Source organism: Cloeon dipterum, chromosome 4, assembly GCF_949628265.1.
Source record: "Cloeon dipterum chromosome 4, ieCloDipt1.1, whole genome shotgun sequence".
Taxonomy (NCBI): Eukaryota; Metazoa; Arthropoda; class Insecta; order Ephemeroptera; family Baetidae; genus Cloeon; species Cloeon dipterum.
The window spans coordinates 27,701,367-27,724,175 of NC_088789.1; the positions used below are offsets into that span (position 1 = coordinate 27,701,367).

The 22,809-nt window shown below is 40.3% G+C and overlaps 2 protein-coding genes across 3 annotated transcripts; both read right to left on the reverse strand.

Annotated features, from left to right (window-relative positions):
* Positions 1–1,120: 1,120 nt before the first annotated feature.
* On the reverse strand, positions 1,121–18,869 carry LOC135942909 (chitin synthase chs-2-like). Of its 2 annotated transcripts, none has more exons than XM_065489251.1 (22): positions 18,688–18,869; positions 16,918–17,019; positions 16,591–16,835; positions 15,422–15,715; positions 13,474–13,683; positions 13,204–13,403; positions 12,095–12,424; positions 11,388–11,576; positions 10,880–11,153; positions 9,693–9,961; positions 7,548–7,959; positions 7,270–7,496; positions 7,045–7,212; positions 6,820–6,987; positions 6,609–6,755; positions 5,843–6,081; positions 4,218–4,381; positions 3,999–4,159; positions 3,767–3,943; positions 3,475–3,642; positions 2,249–2,489; positions 1,121–1,603 (listed from the first exon to the last, which is right to left on the reverse strand). In XM_065489251.1, the coding sequence occupies exons 2-22, from the start codon at positions 16,998–17,000 to the stop codon at positions 1,401–1,403; spliced, it is 4,569 nt and encodes a 1,522-aa protein (XP_065345323.1). In that variant the 5' UTR covers positions 17,001–17,019; positions 18,688–18,869; the 3' UTR covers positions 1,121–1,400. The 2 variants fall into 2 exon arrangements, with proteins under 2 accessions (XP_065345323.1, XP_065345324.1); XM_065489252.1 differs by having other exon boundaries at positions 18,684–18,869.
* Positions 18,870–20,973: 2,104 nt separating this feature from the next.
* LOC135943957 (activator of basal transcription 1-like) lies at positions 20,974–22,605 on the reverse strand. Its single transcript, XM_065490624.1, has 4 exons — positions 22,456–22,605; positions 22,153–22,400; positions 21,935–22,097; positions 20,974–21,861 (listed from the first exon to the last, which is right to left on the reverse strand). The coding sequence occupies exons 2-4, from the start codon at positions 22,385–22,387 to the stop codon at positions 21,567–21,569; spliced, it is 693 nt and encodes a 230-aa protein (XP_065346696.1). The 5' UTR covers positions 22,388–22,400; positions 22,456–22,605; the 3' UTR covers positions 20,974–21,566.
* Positions 22,606–22,809: the final 204 nt, after the last annotated feature.

The following is a 22,809-nucleotide window of genomic DNA, read 5'->3' on the forward strand; positions in this document are numbered from 1 at the left end:
TTCTGAAACAAATAAATCACTAATTCATCGTTAATCAAGATTACTCGTCAAAAGAACTTGAGCGGATGTTCATGTTACAAAAAAAAATCAACAAGCAGATGACAGTTTACAATGAGAGCAAATTCTGAGAAGAGCAAAAGAGAACAACGTGTTTAATTTATTACTTTTTCACTGTTATAAGTTCCTGGTGCTATTCAATTTCAGCGTTATTTATACTTGACATTTTAGGAGCATCCCTGGTGAACGGCCATTCATTTCCAGCTTAAATGAACTCACCGGGGAGTGGAAATACGTTCATAACGTTTCGCTCAGCTTGCCGGAAGTATATACTATAAGCATAATTAATGCAGTGAATCGGTCTCAAATGTTAACGAGCTAAATTATCCTGAGACCTCCGTAGAAATATAAAAACTTGAATTACATAAATATATTTTATTAATTTTACAAAGAAAATGGAGCAGGTATTCAAACTGTGTCAAACTGTGCGCTTTTCATGCTTCAGAAATTTTACTTTACTTTGTTAGGAATTCCCTTGATATAATTTTCATTGAATTCCGTTTGGTGATTAATTAGCTTGTAATCAGGGCATATATAAAACTCTAATTGAATTTGAATTACGTCGCAAAGGGAAGCAAATTATGTATATTCCCGTGTGCAATATGCAGCTCAAAGCAAGGAAACATATGGTACATACCGCTAATTCAATATGCATAGTAGAAGCAAATTGAGCGCGCTGCACGCGACGGCGTGAGGCTGTTTAAATAGATCCACTCCGTCAACATGCTGAAGACCCCGTCCAAGTCGAAAAGGCCAATCTGTTGCAAGGAGTTCACTTTGTAGGCAAGCACCTGCGTCTCGTTTCGTCGCGACAAACGAATGCCAGAGAGAATAGACGTTCAATTTTTAACGCGGCGCGCGCCGGGCCAAAGCGTAAACGAGTTGGCGCTTCTTTGAATGCTTCAGACAGACGTCACTCTGCCAGATTAAACGATCAATTTTTAATCGCGGGGAAAATGTTTGTCCGCGTGGAACTGACAGATATTTTTATGCGTAAGAAATGAAAAAAAAAATATATACAAACGATTCGATATTATTTTGTCAGACCTAGAAATGAAAAATCTTTTATATTAATCAAATTATTCAAATTTATTTAATTCAAATAAATAATACAGCTATAGCGTGATTAAGATTCCTAGATAAACAGAAAAAACTCGTGATTATTTAATTATTTGACACATAACACAGTTTTTGAGTTTGTTTAAATTTCAAACAATTTTCCTTGTTTTCAACTGCCAGCCAGTTGATTAAATATCACATTTTTCCCTTAGCATCATTGAGCGTGTCGATCAATACAGAATAAATAAGTAGTGCGGCTGATGCCGTCGCAGCTTGGAAATAAATTACGCGTCGGTGTCCCTCCAACTGACGACCGAGTCGATCCGCCTGTTGAAGCTCTTTCGTTCGTTCGGAATGGACTCGGAGCCCATTTCGAAGCTGCCCATTCGCATCGACTTGCGTCTCTCGGCCAGAACGGAGCTGCGTCGATGCGCCAAAGCCTCCATGGTTCCTCTCCGCGCGGTCAGTCGCCGAATAATCGGGTTAGCTGAAAGGTATGTAATGCATGAAATAAAATGGAACATGCAGCACGCCGAATCTCCAAGGGAACAGGCCCACGCCATTGACTTTTGTGTGCGGCATTTGAGGAATTGACAATGGTGCTATTGGCTTTTGTAGTTTGCACACAGGACTTGCCTAACGTCCAAAATAAAATAAAAAGAGAGAGCAGAGCTGAGCCTATAATGGAACCGGAGCCACTGCGCGACCTCTACAGCTCGTCAAATCCCATCTGTGTTTCCGATTTTCGACTAATTGCATTTTCCGACCTCCAAAAACGGATTAGGGAATCGATGGAGAAGGCTGATAGCTCTTAGATTTTGGATATATTATTAAAATTGTGTAAACGAGTCACTTGAGGAATATTTTTTAAATCAACCCTCATCCCCAGGGGTTAATTTATTAAATTTCCCTCAATTTGACCGTCATTGGTGTCGTTCCCAATTTTTTTCCGCCCCAAAAAATTAAATCTGAAGTCAATTTTACGTTTTAACTCATTTCCTCCAGCTTTTTTTATCTCCACGAGTTGAATTTATGCTTTTACCGGAAATTAACGGTTTGAGACAATGTTCTAAAATATCTGAGCTGACAACTAAAAAAATTGTTTGTGTTGAAAGTGTTTCAATTGGTGTACCTTGTGATCCAAAGTCCATGGAGGTGAACCTCGTTTCGAAAGTCATGGCGAGCGAGCCGACGTGCTGCGTCTTCCTGCTCTCTCGCTCCAGGTCCATGATGGTGAAGCGGCGCTCGAAAGGTTCGTCGTCCTTATCCTTCTTCTTCTTGGGTTCCTCTCCGAGACCCGAGAGTCGCTGCAGCCCCCTGGCGAACTCGACGCCGTGTTTCACCATCAGCGATTCCTCTGTAATGTCGTCGACCTGCGCCACGCGAGGAATAAATGATGAAATAATGCAGCCCAAAGTGGGTTTAGGTTCGAAATCCAAGGGAGAAATCGGAGGAGAGGTAGACGTTTTCGTGTTGTCACAGGATAGAGAGGAAATTATATAGGAGTGAGGATTTGTGTGAGTCGAACCACAACACACAGAGGAAACCCTGATAGTATTTGAAACACGACACTATACTATATACAGAACGATCAAATTAGGCGCTTGCTCTACTGCTGTGAGAATTATTTACAGATGAACAAGTTCCAGTCGAAATTGTGATAGATAGGTAGTTTTCTGTTTTAGACAATTTTTTGCCGTTTGTAAAAAAAAGAATCGAATAAAATTTGGTTTCTGCACTAATGAAATAGGCTTGTATGAGACAATTGTAACAATAGAATTTCTTGAAACTTGTCTTTTTTCTGAGAATGTATATTAGCACTTGCTTAAAATGTTTTAAAATCTTTTTTATTTGAGATAAACTGACAAGGGAGTGATAATAATTACTGTTGAGATATTATCGATTTTATTGTTGATTATTAGCCAAATGTACAAAACGTTTGAAATTAATTGGGGCTTTGCAACTATTGAAGTGTATTGCAGTACCTCTTGATAATGTATGTCAAGGGATTTTCTGCTAATTGGTAGCGGGAGAGTAACTGCTCTTATAATTTTTATTGAATGGATAGCCCTTTTGAGTTTGTAGAGTTTACGTTATTTTCCTGGTAGCCTAGAGAAAAAGGAATGGTGGAAGAAAAAAGTGGGTCAAATATTCAAATATGTTTAAAAAAATCTTCTCTTGGGGATGGCTCTAAAATATTCAATTTAAACAGTCGATTTGGAACTTGAAAAGAAGGAGGAAGGTGTTGAATGAGTGTAAGCTATGTACAACATGAGTATAAAGTTTTGAGAAAGTGGTAATAGTTACCAAAAAGCTATTAATAAGCGATGCTCTAATACGAACCTTAACCATACGAACCTTTTTCGTGCAGTACCACTCCATTTCAGTCGAAGCTAAAATGTGCGAAAGTGTTCCGAAGCGGTGCAACAGCATAGCCAAGAACTGGATCAACAGCAATGCCGCGAAAGAGAGGAGGAAAACGATTCCGATTGGTTCCAGCTCCAGGTATTCGTTGTCAATAAAAATCTAAATAAAAACTATCATTTCACGCAACACGTCGATAATTTTCCTTTTGCAAAGGGAATGAATGAGAATTTATCAAAAGCTGTGAAGTGCTAATAATGGTTCCTGGAAATGTATAACTTTTTACCTCCTTAGTTTTCATCTCGAAGCTAATGTTGCTTTTGACTCCCAGCGGCCAATTAAGATGGAGCAGGTCTTTGTTCAGTTGAATGAGGAAGAGAATCATGACGAACATGGCGTTGAGCATGAAAAAGCCGAACACCGACTTGTCCCTCAGGACTTTCAGCTCCATCGCGATTTGTTCCTGCCGATGCCGCGCAGTTTTAACTAATCCGTTCTGCACTCACTTAAATTTATACCTTTTGTTTCAAGTCCTCGTCCAACGGGTACAGGTACTTGTCAATCAAGTCCTTCCAGAACTGCTCCTCCTCGTCTGTCAAAAAGTCGATGCCTCCGTTTTTCAAATCGTCGTCCTCCGTCCAGAAAGGATCGATGAGGTCGTCTCTGACGCTTTTCGAAACTGCGCTCGCAGGATTTAAATTTTAAGCCCGAGATTGTGCCGCCGGATTAACACTCACCCTCTGGAGCATAACGGCCCTCGCTGTCGTCACTCATTTGCTCATCCACCTCGCTGGCCTCGACCAACGTAGCCAAATTTTCGGGCACGTTGCTCCCCGCTGTTCGCAGCAGGCTAAACGAACGACGCCTGCTGCCCAGTGCGGGTGCCGAGCCGTCCATTGACCTGCAATGTGATACCAGCTTTTGTTATATACATATTAATCGTTGCGCAACCAGTGAGCCGCAAATGGCAAGTAGTGCAGCGTGCCACCTCTGCGGCTTTGAGGCCAAACTTTTAATTGCGAATAGATTGCGTGTTCATGTGCACATGACTCGCAACATCATTGCCACTTTTAGAAACCTGAAGCCGGTAGAAAAATTATGACTCGATGCCATGATTGTATTGGAAATAAAAATTAAATCAGGCTTAATCCTCGTTGCGAAATTGTCGTTTTAATTTCTCGACCATAGTTTCGACGTCATCCAGTACGTCCTAATCACGAGTAAAAAATTGAAACAACGAGAATGAAGCCTGGTTTAATTTATTCCCAATATGAACACAACCTCGAGTGGTCGCCTATTTAAAGAGAAATGATACTGCAAAAGTTTGGAAAATGCTTGTTGCCAATACATAAACTCGTCCCTTAGGATTCAGTTAAAGCCTAAATTGACCTAAGAAGCACTGTAATTTTTTGAGAAAATTGGCTGGAAAGTTAACGTGCTTTTCAAATGGTAATGGCTGTCTCCTTACTTGAAATCCGATTTAATTTCAAAACCAAGGGTTTGCCCAATAAGTGGCATACACCGTTGGACAGGTCTCGACGAGAGGAATCGAAATATGCCAAGAAAATGTGTTCAAGCACTGTAAATTTTGGAGGAAATTGGCAAAATTTAAATTTGGGGGTGGAAATTTTCTACTTGCTATTTTAATAATTGTAAAATGGAACAGTTTTAATAGTGTTTGACGTGCGGCAGCCAACCCACACTGCTCACTCTGAATGAGGGAGAAATGCGCATCAATGAGTGGTTGGTTTGTACCTGTTTGTCGGAATTAATTTGGTCGTTTTGTTACACGTCCGCCGGGAGCAGGCTATATAGGGTTCGTCAAAGCAAATATCTCTTGGAGCGCAGAAGGTATGGATATGTTATTAAAAAGGGGCCCTTTGCCCTTTGACGACAGTGTTATACTTTTGTTTGTGAATAAGGAAAAGTTATTGGACCTTTCGTGGAACTTGTTTTGTATGTTTGAGGCTCGACATTCGGAGCTCTCCTATATAAGCTGTGAAGCGTCTCGGTTTTCGGAACACACCGAGCACCTCTTTCATATTATAGAAACAAACAAACAAAAAGTGTGATATTTACACGGCAGATTCCTCTTTTTTACCCTCTGTATGTATTATATATGCGTGTTTTCTCTATGTCCCAGGATACGCAAGTATTTATTTAATTTTGCATTAATTTTGCGAGCAAACAATTGACGTACCTCGATGTAATCGAACCCATAATTAGAGGGAAACTATATTTAATTAAATTGCCTTGCATGCAATATAAATTCCCATAACTCATCAACGTGGTAAATGAATTGTGCCAAATTGATATTCATATTCCGCGTATGAAATTCCGAGAATAGCAAAAGCAACAGAACCTTTCAATAGAGTCCATCCTCCGGTTGAGTGCCTCGAGCGAGTCGGCGATGCGCATCAGTTGCTGCTTCTCGTCCACGATCTTGGGGTAGGTGCAGCACATGATCTTGAACAGACCGGCCAGCGAGAACTCGATGGCTCCGTCCTCCGGGTCGGAGGCGCTGGCTTTTGTCCGCAAGCCGTCCAGGAAACCAGCCACTCCGCCCTTTTTCTGCGACTTTTTCGCCTCCGCCTCGAGAGCCTGGAATCGCGTGGGATTCGGATCAAAAAGGATTAGCACAAGATGTGCCGGCATTAAGCGTTTGTTTGTCTTATGAATATAAGTGCAGACAAACATTACAAAAAAGGGCTAGCTGATTTTCCTGGGATTTTCGCAGCGATTTTATAATATCAAAAATGTGCGCGGCGGCTGACCTAGATTTTAACGATTCATATCAAATTATTGTGTTATAAAATCCGTGTTCTCATCTCTCCAAGTTTTAATGTGTTCCTAAAACCTATGTTACATACAGCCATTTGATCTTCGAGGATGTTAAAAAAATTTTGGGCTTTTATACAAAAGTTTGACGAGGAAAAGTAACACTAAAAAAAGCTTTTGATGAGAGAAAGTTTTTTCTGAGGAGTGAGTTCCAAAATTGAAAGGAATTTCTTAGAAATTTAATCAATAAGAAGTTAATCAGCCTGCCTGGTTTGGTAAATAATGTTTTGCAACCCGTTAAAAGCCACCAAGCATCTAGTTTGAGGGGGCGTCGTCTGTAATTAGCAAACCTGCTGCTTCTGCTGGCTGAGAGGAACCGTCACCTCGCGCGTGCCCCAGCTCACATTGTTTAGGTTGAAAAGCGAGTAGATGATTAGCAGCATGTACATGCTGGGCACGGTTATGTAGTAGATGACTCCGAAAGGCAGGCACCCGATCTGTTAAAACACGCACCGTGTGTTGATTTCCAGATGCGATCAAAATAAACGCGCTTCTTCTTACCTCTCGGGGGTGCAGCAGGCCTGTCAGGATTAATTGACCCGACACTATGAAGAAAAACAAAGATGATGGAGCGAGGGGACCGTCTTCGGAGATTTGCATCATGATGCCCACCAACACGGCGATCATCACCATGCCGTACAATGTACTGATGATCATCGCCGCCGTCAACTTCAAGAGATTAAAGAGAACATTTTTTTTACTATCTGAATTTCGGGAGCAACGTACCTGCGTCTTTTCCTTGGCGAAATAACAAATTATCATGAAGATCGCGACTGGTACGAGGTTGTAGGTGAAACTAGACCATTGGTCGATCTTGAAAGCAGCGACGAAAGCGCCCACCAGCATGAGGAAGATGGTTCCTGGCCCCAGGACTGATCCAACCATCAGGAATCCCTGTTACATTAGAACATAACAAATAATGAAAAAAATTTAGAAGACAAAAAAAATTACCTGGTAAATCATGTAGTTGAAAGAGAGGTTGTTATTGACGCGGACAGTGCGCTTGTAGTCGCCGAGAAGGTCCATGATGTTGGCCATTGTGGACGGCACCCACCGACGCCGCTGGTTGTAGAACTCGTTAAACCCTTCCGGACAATGGGTGTACGCATCGCTGGCGGCCGAGTATTCCACCCTGTAGCCGCGCTGCAGCAACAGAGTGCACAACCACCGGTCCTCGCCTGTTCAGAAAGTGTAACAAAAAAGCCGGTCCTTAATTATAATTACAATACCTTGATCGTACTGGACGTAGTGCCTGGCCTCCTCGGAACGGGTTGTATACTTTCTCATAACGTTGTCGTCCATGAGTGCCTTGCCCCTGAACAAGGAGAAGCAGCCCGGCGAACAGAGGACACAGCCGATCACGTGCTCGGTGGCTTTTTGCAGCCAGTGACCGACCGCGTACTCGAACCGCTGGTACCAAACCATCGCCCCCGAGCCGATTGGGTGGATGCGGCCGCACGCGGCTCCCAATTTGTTGTTCTTCTTCATCAGGTCGACGAGCAGCTGGACCGAATTCGGCTGGAAGTCGATGTCGCCGTCCAAAGCGAGCAAATACGTGTTGTCCGCGATCACTTCTTTGCGCTCGGCGGGAATGCGCTTCTCCAGCAAACGGTGCCCAAGCAAATAGTACATGTACATAACCTGTACAAAAAATAGAGCAATCTTGTTAGACACGTGTACAAATAGAGTTATAAGAGCGCTGCGGCTCAACCCTGCCATCCTGTAATCGGTGACAATAAATATGTAGAAATGTTCCATGCGCTAGTTGATACAATTGTCGTACAAAATAAATAAAAGAAAGAAATATTTTCGTAAAATGTGACAAAATCTGAAATTCCATTGTTCCTACTTGAAGACTAAATTTCATCTTTGTGACGATTTAGGACACAAAATGTATGTTTCTTATAATAGGGACCGCTTGTCAGCGTATGCAACCTGCACGGCAGGTCACTTTAGCTCCCCAGTCGTATTCACTTCATCTCTTCATTCTCCCTGCATCATTCGAGACGACACGGGAGTATAAACTAATTCGTAAAGTGATCTCACGCCTGAGCTCTCGCCACATCCGTGTTTGTAAAGCTGTGGGCGCGGAGGGCGCCTTTAGAGCGTTTGTAAATTTAGAACGATTTGAACCCGGACTCGGGTGAGCGCATTTTAATTGAAATTCAATATTGTTTGATTCAATTAATTTATTATTAATCGTTGTTGCGGTTCTTTGAAATTCTATTATATAGTTTATTGTAAAATAATTTATAAAAGTTGAAATATTTATAAAATTTTAACTTCTATGCAAGCCAATAGCTCAAACGCATAAGGAGGAAAATTGGGGTTTTTAAATATCTTCCTACACCCACACAAGAGCCCATAAATTTTTATTGCGTTTAACGTCAAGGCAATAAAATATTATATCATATTTAGGAAATTATAAATTGGCCTACATTTTATTTAGGTCACTTTCATTATCACAAGTGTATTTTGGCAAATCTTCTAACGGAAAAAATTGAAAGCATTCAAAAATATCCTGTCGCCCATCAAACTACTATGTATTAAAGTTCTTGGTGAAAATTGCGTACTATATACGTACACAAAAAAGTGTTTTATTTTTGAAAAAAAAAATAATGCGGCATTTGAAAGACATGCAATCTCCATCATTCATCGACACGTTATTTTCTTCGAATATCCCATCGATAATTTAACAAAAAACGCAGAGAAAAGTTGGTCACCTTCTCTCTCTCTCTCTTTCTCTCCCAGTTATTGCATTCGATAAGAAAATGTGAACGACACACTCGCATTGGGGTTTTGTTTACACAGTCACGCACTCTGCATACAAACAACAGCTTTTGCGTCAGCAAATAAACCGGTGGGTTCATTCAATATTTACACTCAGCCAAAATGATTCTCCTGAGCATTGCATGTAATTTGCTCAGCATAGAGTCAATCGAAACGTGATTTCTAGCCACGTGCTTGGTCACTGAATTTTAAACAAGTAAATGATGCGTGCATTGGGAATTTCACAATTTTCGCGCGCTCGAGTGAAGCGTAAGCACAAAACTTACCCTCCCTTAAGGGGATTATTTTATCATACAAGCCAAGACCCCACTCTGCTGCAGAATTGTGCTAATTTTGCATATTTTTATGGTCCCCGTCCTACTTTGGAAAGATTGAGTCGTGGAAAGCAATTCTTTTAAATGTTAATGCTGAGAATTTCGGGGGAAAATTATATAGATACAATGTGCCCACCGCCCACCGCAAATACATTTCACCCCCGGGAGAGAAGCTCTTGATTGGTGCGCAATATATTTTCTATTTTCTGCTCCTCTCTGAAGCTCAAAGAAGGAAAACACGATATTTCCCGCATGAAAAGAACATCGTACCTGGCTCCATCGCTTTTTGTGTCGAATTTTGTTCTTGTCCTTGAGATGCGTCACGAGCTTGGTTTTTCCCGGTAAAGTCCAGATCAGTTTTCCGCCATACGGGGTAGGCACTTTTTTGGGGGCGCGAAGGCGCACGTGAGTGTTGTGGACGTGGCTCGCTGCTTCGTCGATCGTGGCAACCAAAGTCTTCACCCACGAGTTGACCAACGGGCCTTCACTCGCACCGTATTCCTTTTGCGGCAGGAAGGCGTCGTCAAAGAAAATGTGCGCTGCGAAAATTAATTAATTTATTGTGTAATGGAAATTAATTTCAAGGTTATTGGGCAAAAATCACAGGTCGCAGGACATTATGACTCTAAAAAATTGAAAACGCTAATTTAAAATGGTTTCAGGGTTCGTGGGAACCTGAGGGAAAGTTTCAAGGTGGTGTTAGGCTTCGTTTTCAAAAAATTCAAATTTTCATTTCAAAAAACAAATTTTTCGAATTTTTGTAAATGTTGTGAGCGCCAAATCTCGGGTTCTTGTTGTCAGAAGAGCGTTCGACTTGGCTTGATTTTCCCTTGTGAACTAAATGGTGTTTGGGATGCTCATTCCCTACCCTCAACCCTCTATTGGCTGTAATTTCATCCCCATAATTTTATTATAGGCAGCTTAATGTCTGCGTCTTTAAAAAGTAATATGTGGATACGGATTTTAATCTTTTTCGAAAAAATCTTTAAAACAATTATCAAATCTAAAAGTTACCAATTCCCAAAAGTATGTATTTTTTAAGATTCAAAATCAATTGATTTTTCACACCGTGTGTTAGATACATTTGTTTTTTAATTTTTTTTGTAATCAGGGCTGGTTTTTATATTTAAATAGAATGAAATTAAAAGGAGCCAATTTTATTATTATTTTTAGTTTTTGTAGCATTATTTATTCTTGTATCAAATGAAATAAATATCTAAATATTTGCACTAATGTCAAAATATTGCTTTTGACAATGAAAGGGACCTGATTTCAGCGTTTCAGAAATTTTTAGTCCGTTTTAAAGAGTTAAATTTGCATAATTCATGTTGGTACCGCAAAGATTAATAATTTTTATAGCATTATACAGTGCGGAAATTGTATTTTAGTCGAATAATCAGCCAACCATTTTTTAATTTAGTTAGTTAAGAATGTCAATCCAGAAAAAAATGACTCACTTTCAAACTCGTAGTAGTCAGGGTCGCTGAACTGCAGCCACTGTTGGGCCATCCTGCGGGCAGACTGGTCCTCGTCCATGCGGAAGATCGACTTGAGCATCTCCATCATTTCCTCTTTGGTCTCGTGCCACATGGTAGCGCAGGCGAAAATGCGAGTTATGTGGTCAGTCGATGGCGAGCCGTTGGCAAGCATGTCCGACATGTTGGACGCGATGGACACGTTGTCCGCGTAGTCTTCCAATGGGGTTTTGGAACCTTTTTTAGGCGCTGCGTCCTAAAATGTGTAAAGTTTGGAAATTATATAGCATATCAATTTAAACGGCACTGCTAATACTAACGCTTCAAATTTTCTCATTTTCGAAACGGGCAAGTTATTTTTGTATTCGTAAGCCCCCTCTCAAACGATCAAATTCGTAATATGTTTCTCTGATTCAGCAGTAAACCCCCTTGTTATCTTGTTCATTTTAGCAGAAAAAAATAGGGAAATAAATAACGAGGGCGGCTATACCTTGGCAACATCATCGTCGTTATCGTCGTTGCGTCTGTTGAGGGCCAGGGATTGGTCGATCAGAAGGGCACTGTACATCGGCGCAACAAACAGTTTCTCGGTACAAGCTAATCTCTCGCACTTAGGCCACCAGATGTGGGTGGTGAACCAGGCCTGCGAGGCTAACCAAACCAGCCAGATCCAGGCATGCTGCAAATAGAGGCAAAAGTAAATCAAGTTAATCCGTCGATGGCTAGGCAAGCCCGCAAAGCATTAGAGTCCGACAGGCTGCATTGAACGTGTAAGCATGATTAACTCGAAATTTCGAATCGCATTAAATTAATTGTTGGCATTTTCTCGAAATAAAAATTTATCTGGTTTTACATTACTGAAAAATTCAATTAGAATTTTATTCCAAGTTTAAATTTCGAGAAACCCAGCGGGGGCCAGATTCGTGCGACGCGCAGATATGGCATCCGCTGGAGTATGGCGCGAAAAAACGGTCACGTGAGAAATGCGCGAAAAGAACCAAGTTTTCGACAATTTTGTGACATAATTTGCAGTACTCTTAACTAATTGTGTCTTTTGGATCGTAAAAACAAACTCTTGACACTCGTACGGCAATCCAAAGAGAGCATTTTGCTTCCCACATTCAGACGCCATCTTGGATCTGCGCAGTGCGAACCAATTTTATCGCACATCTGAAACCTCTGACAAATGGCACTAACCTGCTTGGAGAGGAATTCGCCGAGATCGGCGTAGGGCGGCATGCGGAAGAACAGGTAGTCCGGAATGACGTTGTAGAAGTAGCAGGCGTCGATGCTCTTGAGTCCGCACAGCACCACGGCCACCGAGATGGTCATAGGCACGGTGATGGTGACCGCGAGAGCGAAGCTGAAGCCCTGAATCATGATGCGGCACGCGTACTTGGCCGTGATGTAGCACAGATGGGCCGACGCCGCCTGGATCAGCAGCACCCACAACGGCGAATTGTACCAAACCTCCATCATGACGTACTCCTTGGTCACGATGCTCGACGTGCTGTTCACCATTTCTACCTGAAATAAATTTATCATATTTTGATGTAAAAATCGGGCTAAAAATCATATTTGCAGCTAAAGAAGACACGTTGTAGCGAATAAAGGTAATTTTTTAAGGGGTTGGATGAGGGAGGGTGTGAAAAATCAATTTCAGGATGATCTTAAACGTCCATCGGTGGAAAAATGAATTAATTCTTATTTTTACGCTTTGGGATGGATGAGGGATGAAAAGGGGTGAAGTTACCACCTTGAAAATTTTATGGCTCGTCAGGGGGCATCAATACGAGTTGAACGGTATGCAGTTTTTGCATTTCTGACCAGCAGAAGCCGAGATCTCGTGTTCAAATGATATTTAGATGTTTGACCCGAAACTGGGCTGACCTTTAACCTGAATTATCTCAAAAACTTAATCTAGCAACGTCACAAAAATTTCAGGGTAGAATAATATTATGATTTCCAACATTTTTACACTCCTTCAAAAACTTGCTATTTTTAAATTTGATTTGAAAATGCATGAACTTTTTATTTTAATTCTAGAAAAATATTTTTCTCACAAAATTTGTTTGGCATAAAATATTTCTTTAATAGAGGTTTCGTTTCTCTTGAAATCTTCAGTAGATTCTGATATACATGGTCAATTTCGTAATTTTCCAAATAAAAAAGCCGGAAATCACTCAATAATTTGGTTCAAAAATTTGACCTAACATTCTTTATAGTGGGAAAATTACGTCCAATTTATAAAAAATATTGCTGATTCCATCCTTAATCAAAACGGTAATTTTTAATTCTAAAATTACCTCAGTAGCGTTAATAGCGTGGTTAGTAAAACCGTCTATGAAGCCATCGAAAAGTTTGTTAGCATCGTTGGTGTGCACGGTCCACACAATAATCATAGTGATGAAAAGCACGATCATTTTCCACACGGAAATGAAGAGGTAGGTGAAATAGCGCCACTTCTTTGCTCGCTCCTTGATCTGCGCGATGTGCCGCATAACCCCTGCAATGTGAAATATTCAGTTCAGTAAGAGAGAGAGAGTTGAAACTCTAGGTTGGAGGCATTAAGTTACCGAGGGCTGCGTGTTTGCTAACAAAGTTCTCCCACCAGCCGAAAGAAACGAGGAAGAGCCCGAGTGGAATGAACCAAAGTGAATTTCCATTTCCACCGTGTTCCACCAGCGGCCAGACAACAAGGCCAGTCACCTGTGCGGCCAGAGCGAGAAGATCGAATGCTATCCGGAGCAAAGTTTTGTTCACGGATCCGCGCTCCGACAGCAAACCTACAAAATGGAAATTATATTATTATAGACAGTTTATTTTGTCGGGAATGTTTTTCCTTATAAATTAGACGGGGTTTTCAATATTTTTTATTCAAATCTCTGACGCTTTGGTCCAAATTTCAAAGTTTTCGTCATTTTAAAGAAGGCATAATGGAGTTTAAAAATAAATAAAACAAGGGGTATAGGTGTTTAAATGTTTTGAAAATGTTAAATAAATTTTTAGAAATGAAAACTATCAAAAAATGTAGAACCAAAACGAGGACAGTTCCGTCTGTTTTTCAACAGTCTAAAAAATTACAACAAAGTCTACTTTCGCATGTGAAAACCCGGTTTTGACCGAAACGAATTATTTGTACTAAAAATTCCACCAAAAAATGAAACAGTTGATGTGAAAATTTTTCCAATCATGAAGGGCCGCCGTGGGCCGCCGATGCAAAAGCAGCAGTCACCCAAGGCTGCAGCCGCCACCAGTGAGGAGTTTTATCGGCCAGAAATCCTTTTCCTTTCAAGTGGTTAAGCCATGGAATGACCTGCCACCAACACTTTTCTACACTTTGCAGAGAGCACTTACGGCAACAAAATGTGAAGAACAATTAAGTGATTGTAGGGCTCAGCGTGGCGTGAAATATATTATTCGTATTGATCTTTTTTGCATTTTAAATGCTAGTGTCTGTCAGCCCATTCTTTTCTATATAATTTATTGACGTAATGTGATTTTATGTATAGTAAACATTATACTTGTATGACTTGTAGAGCAAGAATAAACAACAATATAAGGAAAAAATATGCATTTTTTTCTTTTAATCCGATTTAGGCTGTAGAAATATAGTTCCTTCGGCAGCCGCCACCAGTGAGGTGTGTTTTCAGCCAGAAATGCTTCTCCTTTCAAGTTGTTAAGCCATGAAATGACCTGCCACCAACACTCAAGGACTGCTGCGTGAAAGACTTTTCTGCACTTTGCGGAGAGCACTTGTGGCAACAAAATGTGACGAACAATTAAGTGATTGTAGGGCTCAGCGTGGCGTGAGATATATTCGTATTGATCGTTTTTGCATTAAATGCTAGAGTCTGTCTTCTGTTCTTGTGAGTACTTCTTAAACCGCTCTATATTATAACAGATGAGAAATTTTTAAATAATGAAAGAGCTGATGCAGAGGAAAATATACGATTTAATTTTTCTCTTCCAAATAAAGAATAAAAAAGAGAGGTTCATGGTTTGAAAATCTACAACAAAGCCCAATCAACTGGCTCTCTGCACACGCACGAAAAAAATTATCGAGCTGGGAACAAAATTTGAACTAAACACAAGGACAGAAGACAAAAATTTGTTTTTTACCCACAAGAATTGTACGATTTTAAGCAGTTTTTGACGGGTTTAATTTCAAATCGCATAAATCAGAAGCAATTAGAGGACCATCATAAAATTATTAATTAAATAAGACACAATAAATTTTGCTCTAGTCCAGTGGAAAACAAAATTTTTAATTATAATAAAACCACACGTATCTCGGAGGCTCGTAGCTCATGGCAGTGTTTTGAAATTAAAATTTATTGTTAGGAACGAGAGAGAGCGTTTCTCGAGTATGCAGCCCGCGAGCCGCATCTGTAGAGCGTGTTGCCTGCCAAGAAACGTCAGGCGCTTTTGTGAGAGAAAAGGAATTGCGCGCCGGAAAAGGGAAACTCAAGGAAAAGGAAGCGTGTGCGTTATAGTGTTGGAACAATAAAATGCAGGCCTTACCCAGGATTCCGGGCACGAGGCAGACGCAGTTGGTCAGCATCGCCGCCTTCACCACGTCGAGCTCGGGGAAAACGACAAAGGCGAGAATGCCTACTCCAATCGTGTGAAGTGTTTCCGCGATTAGCACAGTCGCAAAATCCAGCCAAGATGGCTTTTTGAAGCTTTTGAACACACACATGCGGGCTGACCGCAGGAATGTCAACACGTCCGGCACGATAAGCGCGAAGAAGAGCACCCACGTCCACGCGATGCGGGTCTCGACAGGCAATGTCACTTCGTATCTTCTCTGACCGGCTAAAAAACATTTCATTCAGTCGGGAAACGTCGAAAACAGCAATGAGATTTTTTTAAAGTTTGTTTTAGAAATTATTAAAGAGCGCAGGACTGTTTTCACGGTGTCAAGATAATTTACACCATGGAAAAAAACTTTAAAAATAAATTAAGACGTTTTAAAATATTCACTTTTTGACTCGGGGGATGAAATTATAGCCAATAGGGGTTGAGGGGTGAGGGATGAGCACCCCAAAAACTATTCAGCTCACCAGGGAAAGTGAAGCCAAGTCGAACGGTGTGCAGTTTTTGCTTTTCTGACAGTTAGAACTCGAGATTTGGCGCGCACAACATTTGCAAAATTCGTTTTTTCGAAATTCAAAATCGAATTTCCAAAAAACAAAGCCGAACGCGGCCTTCAAGTTTTTACAAACGTTCAAACGAATCCTAAAACCAATTTTAAGGGGGGATTGGGATTTTAAAAGAATGGCTATATTTTATTAACCCCCTGAAATTTTAAAAAATGACCCTTGGTGACCTTTGACCTCGACCGATGACCTCAAATATGGTGTTCATCCGATCGGGCTTGACAAAAGGAGTTCAAAGCATACCTTAGCTTTTATATTGAATTATTGTTTCATTATCAAAATTGGCCATAAATGTCCCGTAAAACCCACAAAAATGAAAATTTTTTGGCTTCTCTTCGAGGCTAGATTAATCTATAATGAAATTTCATCAGATTAAATTGACACCGCAAAAACCCGTGATTTTCGCTCTAGAAATACGTCTTATTTTCCAAACTCCTATAAATCCCAAAGAATAAATCGAAATAAAGCGAAAGAGCTTTTGGGCTTCAGGAGGCAATTTCAGAAATTGGACTGGTCGGACGCTTTTCTTACTCGGATCGAGTTTTCTGTTGCACACTTCCAGACGTTGCGATTGGCTTGTTTGCGTGGCCATGAAGAAAATCGTTCCTTTGGCAATGATTCCGCTGCCGAGCACGATGACAAAGACGACGATGCAGACGAGCAATTTTACCCAGCGGAGAACGGCATTTACCCTGGCTTCGCTCTCGGCCGCGGTCAGATCCTTGGCCGGCGGCAACACGCGAAACAAATCCCATGCTTTCAACTCGGGCGTCGGCCTGCCGAAAAACAACAAATTAAATGAAAAAAGTTAATCAGGATTTAAAATTAATTTTGAGCTAATTAGAAAGGAACACATACGAAGTTGCTTTGAGATCATTCAGCGAGTCAGTCTCCTCGTCTGAGTAGTTATCGCGGTCTTCATCATCCATGTGTGAGGCCATTGTGCGTCAGCACGCACGCCTGAAATGACTGAATTAATTGGAATTATATAATCATCGAAATTTGGGATCAATTTTCGCGCAATTCGAACCCTAGATCTTGTAAACAGTAACAATATGTAGCAAAACAAGCACAATTTTTGTTCACAACAAGTTATATACGTGTATAATACACTCTGTTTCATTATGGTTTCTATAAATTTGTTGTGAATTTAATTACGTTTGAAACTACGCGTGTAGAACGTCGAGAAGCCTTATTTTCTTTACTACTGCATAATTTAATGCAACTAAACACAAACATACTAAATGGTCTGTAATTACAATGTGTAGAGTTAGTTTACCCTAAGCAATTGTTAAAGCTTTTAGTAGGTTTCTATGTGCGTATAAGTGATATTTCAATAATGGTCAATTAATCTCTATGATGCCAGTATGAACAAGTCTCAAATGAAGTGTTTTTATTTATTTATTATATATCCAACTAAACAATTCGAGGCATTACAAGTGTCGGATCCGATTGCAAAACCGCAGCTACGTGTTGAAACGAGAAAATTTGCCGACAATGATGGAATAATGTTCGGTATGTACAATCAAAAAACTTATCAATGCATTCTTATCAATCTTTCCATATCAGGCTGGAACGTTCCGTTTGTGCGTCAATATCACGAATCAAACAAAGCTAATCCATTTTTGAGGCTTTTAAGTGTGCGACAGTAAAATAATTTCACTTACGCAGAGCGCCTTGGAATTTTTTTTTTATCATTTATTAGCTACTAATTAAGGTTTGTATGTGACAGTTTCCAGCAAACGTGATTCACTATGCCTTCTTTAATGAAAAAAGTAACAAAGCGAGGCAATCATCATTTTTAAAATGAAAAAATGCATCAAGCAGTGCAGTTTTTTTTAATTTACTCAGAAGTTCAAAGAGCGATATTGCATAATCTTCATGAAATGTAGCGCAGAAATGGAAATATATTAATTTCTAAAGGCAGAGTCTTATGAAAAATGAGTTTATCGTTAGCCTTGATGCCGATCGGTGTTTTTATCCTTGATCTGCTTTGAATAAATGGAAATGAGATTGTTACGCCTTGATATTTTTTCCCAAGTTCAAGAAATAGAATTCATCTGTTGCTATATACACAAATGGCAGGTAAAAATGAAAAAGCATCATTCGAGAATGAATTATTCAGCAAGCCATCATGCAGAATTAAAGGTATACGCCCGTGTATAGAGGTGAAATCTGGCTCGAAATAGCTATAACTCATATGCCAACGGCGGTGGAGCTTTGAATTTTGGCACAGCCTCCACGTATGCGCAGCTAATTTACGACGCTCGTGAAATTTAAAGGGAAAGGGTGTGAATATGGTGTTAAAGACAAATCATTTTAGTAGATTGATACAAAAAAATCATGATTCATCCGTTATCGATATAAAATTTCACTGTTTGTCGTTGGTCATTGATTTTCTACGAACGTTTCGCAAGCCCCGACGATGAATTTATTTAAAACTGCTGGGGGTGCTTTTGTTTGCTTTCCAAACTGCGGTACCAGCAGCAACCCCTATATTATATGCTTAAAATTATTTCCAGCCGACTACACCTATTGAAACCAAATAAATTTGTTCACTCAAGTAATTCGATCTAGATGGAAAGGAAACCTACGAGGAGCATTATTCAGCTAAATTTGTCTACCCACCTTTCCAGAACGGCAGTGGCCGACACTTCCTAGAAGAGAAAATCAGTTCTAAATCCGGTGACAGGAGAGAAACTGCGTTGTTAAGGAGCAGGAGAAAATTGACCGTCGCCTCCTATTAGGAGGGCAGGTGAAAAGCAACTCAGAGATGGCCGAAACCCCGCACCGACCGCACTGATAATCGAAAATGACAAATCAGGCCTATGACGCTCTTTGCTCCTATCTCGCGCGAAGTCGGCACTGCAGCAAAAAAATGTCGTGCTATAGCTCTCTCACAATCCCATTTTTCTCTCTTATCGTATAAAGGTACTTACTGCGTGATAAGATACACTTGCTCTCTATGGATTACAAATGGATTATTATATTTGTATGCGCTTGGCCAAAATCAATTTCCAGGAAAAGTGTTCAAAAAAATTTAATTGAATACTTTTCTGGAAATTCTATACCGCGAATCATATCAGTGATGAAATAATTGGGGCTGTATATAACGGAAAAACCATCAAAAACTTTTTATTTCCCATTTTTTTATGCTCGCAATAAATATACACCTCGTATATACGTGTTTGCTTTCAAACGAAGCTTCAAAATTTGGTAAAAAATAAAATGCGCATATAATAGTTGGACATTTCGTATTTCATGTTGAAAACAGACCAGCCAAAAGCGAGCCTTTTGAAACAATAATCCACCTGCCGGAAACTCCAGATGAATTTCACAATTCATGAACCAAGCAAAGCCCCGATGGCACTTCCCGGAATATTGCACAACCTCTGCAGGCCAAGTTAGAACAAAATTTATAATTCAACAGACCCGAATAGGTAACTCTTAAAGGTCCACTGATTGCGAGGTCAATCTTTGTCGGCGTCTTTTGGAGTTTGAAACCGCCATCAAAACCAGTTTATTTATTTACGTAGATTAGAACATTCAATAAAATCCGGAATCGTGCAAATTAGAGACTTGCAACCGCAATAAGACTAACATTTAAATTATTAGCTTTATTCAGATATATAAAATATATCTTTACGTTTAATCTCTTTTCATTAAAAAAATTCCAAAACAACTTTTATTCCATTAATCCGAAATATAAACAGGTGCGATTTTGGAATACGTCAAAACATCAATTTAAAACAGCAAAATTAATGTGTATCACAAAAAAAACACTCAGTTGATTTATTATTTATTTATTCTCTTCCACCAGCAGTAAATTGCACATCATCATGATGATCAGGTTTCAATCCACGAATCCAGCTAGCCGAGAGGGGAGAAGGGAAGACTGTATTGTGGAAAATTTCCTAATATTCTAAAAAGAAACAATTATCTTTTCAATAACTGTGAAATTGTGAGCAGCTTTTGGCAAAGGTTGAGATTGCATAACGTCCTGGTCCTGGTAAAATTGCGCAAGGTTCAACAAACACCCAAATTTCCCTTGTCAAATTGATTGTTGACCTTTTCTTGCAATAAGGAAATTCGCGTTTGGTTGTTGAAAGTTGCGCAATTTTACCGGGACCAGGACGATAACAATGGTAATAGAGACAGTTTTGGAACTTCATAGCTCAGTATATCTATCGTATTTCCAATTAAAGTGTTCTGACTGAGAGCTATCCATGACGGGTGAATGCTCGGTCAAAAGTTGTTTGTCTGCTTTTTGCTATCCTTATCCTTTTGCGCTACTAGAAATCCGTAACGATGGTAATATAAGTTTTAAAAATCCGTTATTTTTGTGAATTAAGTGGCACAGAGATTTTTAACAGAGATAAGCGCTCTCAGAAGAGTCGACGAACGCATTTTCCCATGTTACTGATGTGTTTAATGTGGTTTCTACTTGCAGCTAAAGAGTTGCTCTATCGATTTATAATCACAGAAACACATTAGAAGTTGATTTGGAATGTATTTGAATTGACTTAACTGCGAGCGAAACACACTCAAATCGGATCCGAGACAGCACGAAAAATCCTTGAAGCTGATTGGCTGACTCATTGCGCATGTCTGCAGATTCACAACACATGTGATCTGAGTTTTGTTACGTCAGCCAATCAGCATCGAGGATTTTTTCGTGCTGTCTCCAATTCTTCAACTTTTGGTACCGGGGTTTTCGGTATAAAAAATACTTTATTTTTTTATGTGCGTGAAACCCGAAATGTTCAGCGTTGAAACAGTTGAAATTGGCCGACGAAGAGGGGGGCGTAATCGAGGGAATACAATATGGCGGCAAGAGTGCACTTCTCGCGCCACTCATAGGGGGCGTGGTGCACCACCATATTGTATTCCCTCGGTTAAGCCCCCTCTTCGGCGGCCAATTTCGGCTGTTTCAACGCTGAACATTTCGGTTTCACGCACATCAAAAAATCAAGTATTTTTAATACCAAAAACCCCGTTGAAGGAAACATCCCTAATCAAAATTGAATTTAATGTGTTTCTGCGATTATTAATTGATTTTACCAACTCTTTAGCTGCAGTAAACATCAATCGGAAGCAGAAAAATGGCAACATGAATTAAAATGGGAATATGTGTTTGGCAACTTTTCTGAGAGCGTTTATCTCTGTTTCCGGTCTCTACTTTTTACAAAGGGAAACCATCAAAGGAGAGAAGCATTTCATTATTTTTTGTTCAATGACAGCGATGTTGCTTTTATTTAAATGCTAAAAAAATTAATTTCCTTGCAGAACATATTTTATAGCTGACAAATGAACACGAAAAATTATTATTGAAAGGGTGTCAGCAGCTGTCAAGTTTCTTATTGTTAGATCTAGAAGCAACAAAGACAGCACAGCTTTTTATTTTTTGTTGATATAAAAAGAACAGGGACACAAGGAAATTAATGAGCAAAAACTCTTCTTCTCATTGTCAACAGTCACTTCTCGGCAAAATGAACACAATTCCAGTTTTATCCAAAGAGCGAACTGATTACTTCCGTCCTTTCCGCACTTTTATTGCTCTTCTTGTTCTTCTTCTTTTTGTGTTCCGAGTCGAGCTTTCTCTGGGGAATTTCGAAGCCTTCCTTCTGCTTCACATTCTCGAGCATCTGCTTTTTCTGCATGTGACGGATCTTCTCGCTCTTGTCCAAACTCAGCTGGAAGTGGGACGCCTCCTTCTTGGCCTGCGACACTTCTGTTCTCACTCGTTGCCGGTGCACCGCCCTCTCGTAGGCCAATCTCTCACTCAAATGTGCCCATTTGAACCTGAAATTTTTAAAAATGAAACAGTTGAATAAATTCACGAAATATTGGGCGAATCATTTGAATGTTGTATCACCTTGGCAAGTATTTGAAGCTCCACAACTGATCATAAAACTTGCTCTTCTTTCTGTCGCTCATTTTCTGGTTGTTAAGCATCGCCAGACATTCCTTTGCTTTCCGCTTGCTCTTGAACTCAACCCAGCCTTCAGAGTACCTTCGGACCTTTTTGAAACGGGCGCCTGCAATATAATAAGCTTGAAACCTTCATAACACAGTAAGCATCAAGTAAATTACCAGCTTTTGCGTCTTTCTGCAAAAATATTCTGCCAATTTCACCAAAGGGCGTCAGCATTTCCCTTAGGATGGTTGCATTCATATATGGGGGGATGTTAGGCAGGTAGAGAATTCCTGTTTTCGTCTTCTTCTTCTCCACAGTTTCCTCTTCATCGTCCAGTTCGAGCAGTTCGTCATCACTGTAGTGCTCTGCAGACTCTTCCGCTTCCATCCCGACATCCTCTTCACTGCTCATTTTTGTGTTTTTGCTGGAATAACAAACCTAAATAAATAATTAAATTCTTTTCGGGGTGAAATACCTACAGGAATATAAATTCGCGAATTTGATAAATATTTCCGCAGCCCCCACGGACAATAAAAATACAAAATTCAGGCGAAAAACACTCAATCAGCACTCAATGCGGCTTTGTTTTGATTTCGCTTTCGCTGCCATGCGATCGCGCTCACATGTGTTTTCTAAGCGGCGTGGTGAGCGTTCGTCCGCTGGCGTGCAGGTGGCAGCACTGCACGAACTTTACGCATTAAGCCTCAAATCAATCGCATGCCTTCAACATTCCAAACTAATTTCTCCTCCATTCGTTCTTTTACTAGGCTATTTTCTGTTCTGGCGTCTCGTGATTTATGCCCGTCATACCACCGCGTGCGTGCGGTCTCCCA

Excerpts from the sequence above, each read along its gene's own strand:
- LOC135942909 (XM_065489251.1), bottom strand. The coding sequence starts at position 17,000 with ATGGCCTCACACATGGATGATGAAGACCGCGATAACTACTCAGACGAG. Across the intron at positions 6,082-6,608 it reads TCAGCCAGCAGAAGCAGCAG|GCTCTCGAGGCGGAGGCGAA; the intron begins GTTTGCTAATTA and ends ACGCGATTCCAG. Across the intron at positions 4,382-5,842 it reads AGGATGGACTCTATTGAAAG|GTCAATGGACGGCTCGGCAC; the intron begins GTTCTGTTGCTT and ends ATCACATTGCAG.
- LOC135943957 (XM_065490624.1), bottom strand. The coding sequence starts at position 22,387 with ATGAGCAGTGAAGAGGATGTCGGGATGGAAGCGGAAGAGTCTGCAGAG. Across the intron at positions 22,098-22,152 it reads GCAGAAAGACGCAAAAGCTG|GCGCCCGTTTCAAAAAGGTC; the intron begins GTAATTTACTTG and ends ATTATATTGCAG. Across the intron at positions 21,862-21,934 it reads AGCTTCAAATACTTGCCAAG|GTTCAAATGGGCACATTTGA; the intron begins GTGATACAACAT and ends TAAAAATTTCAG.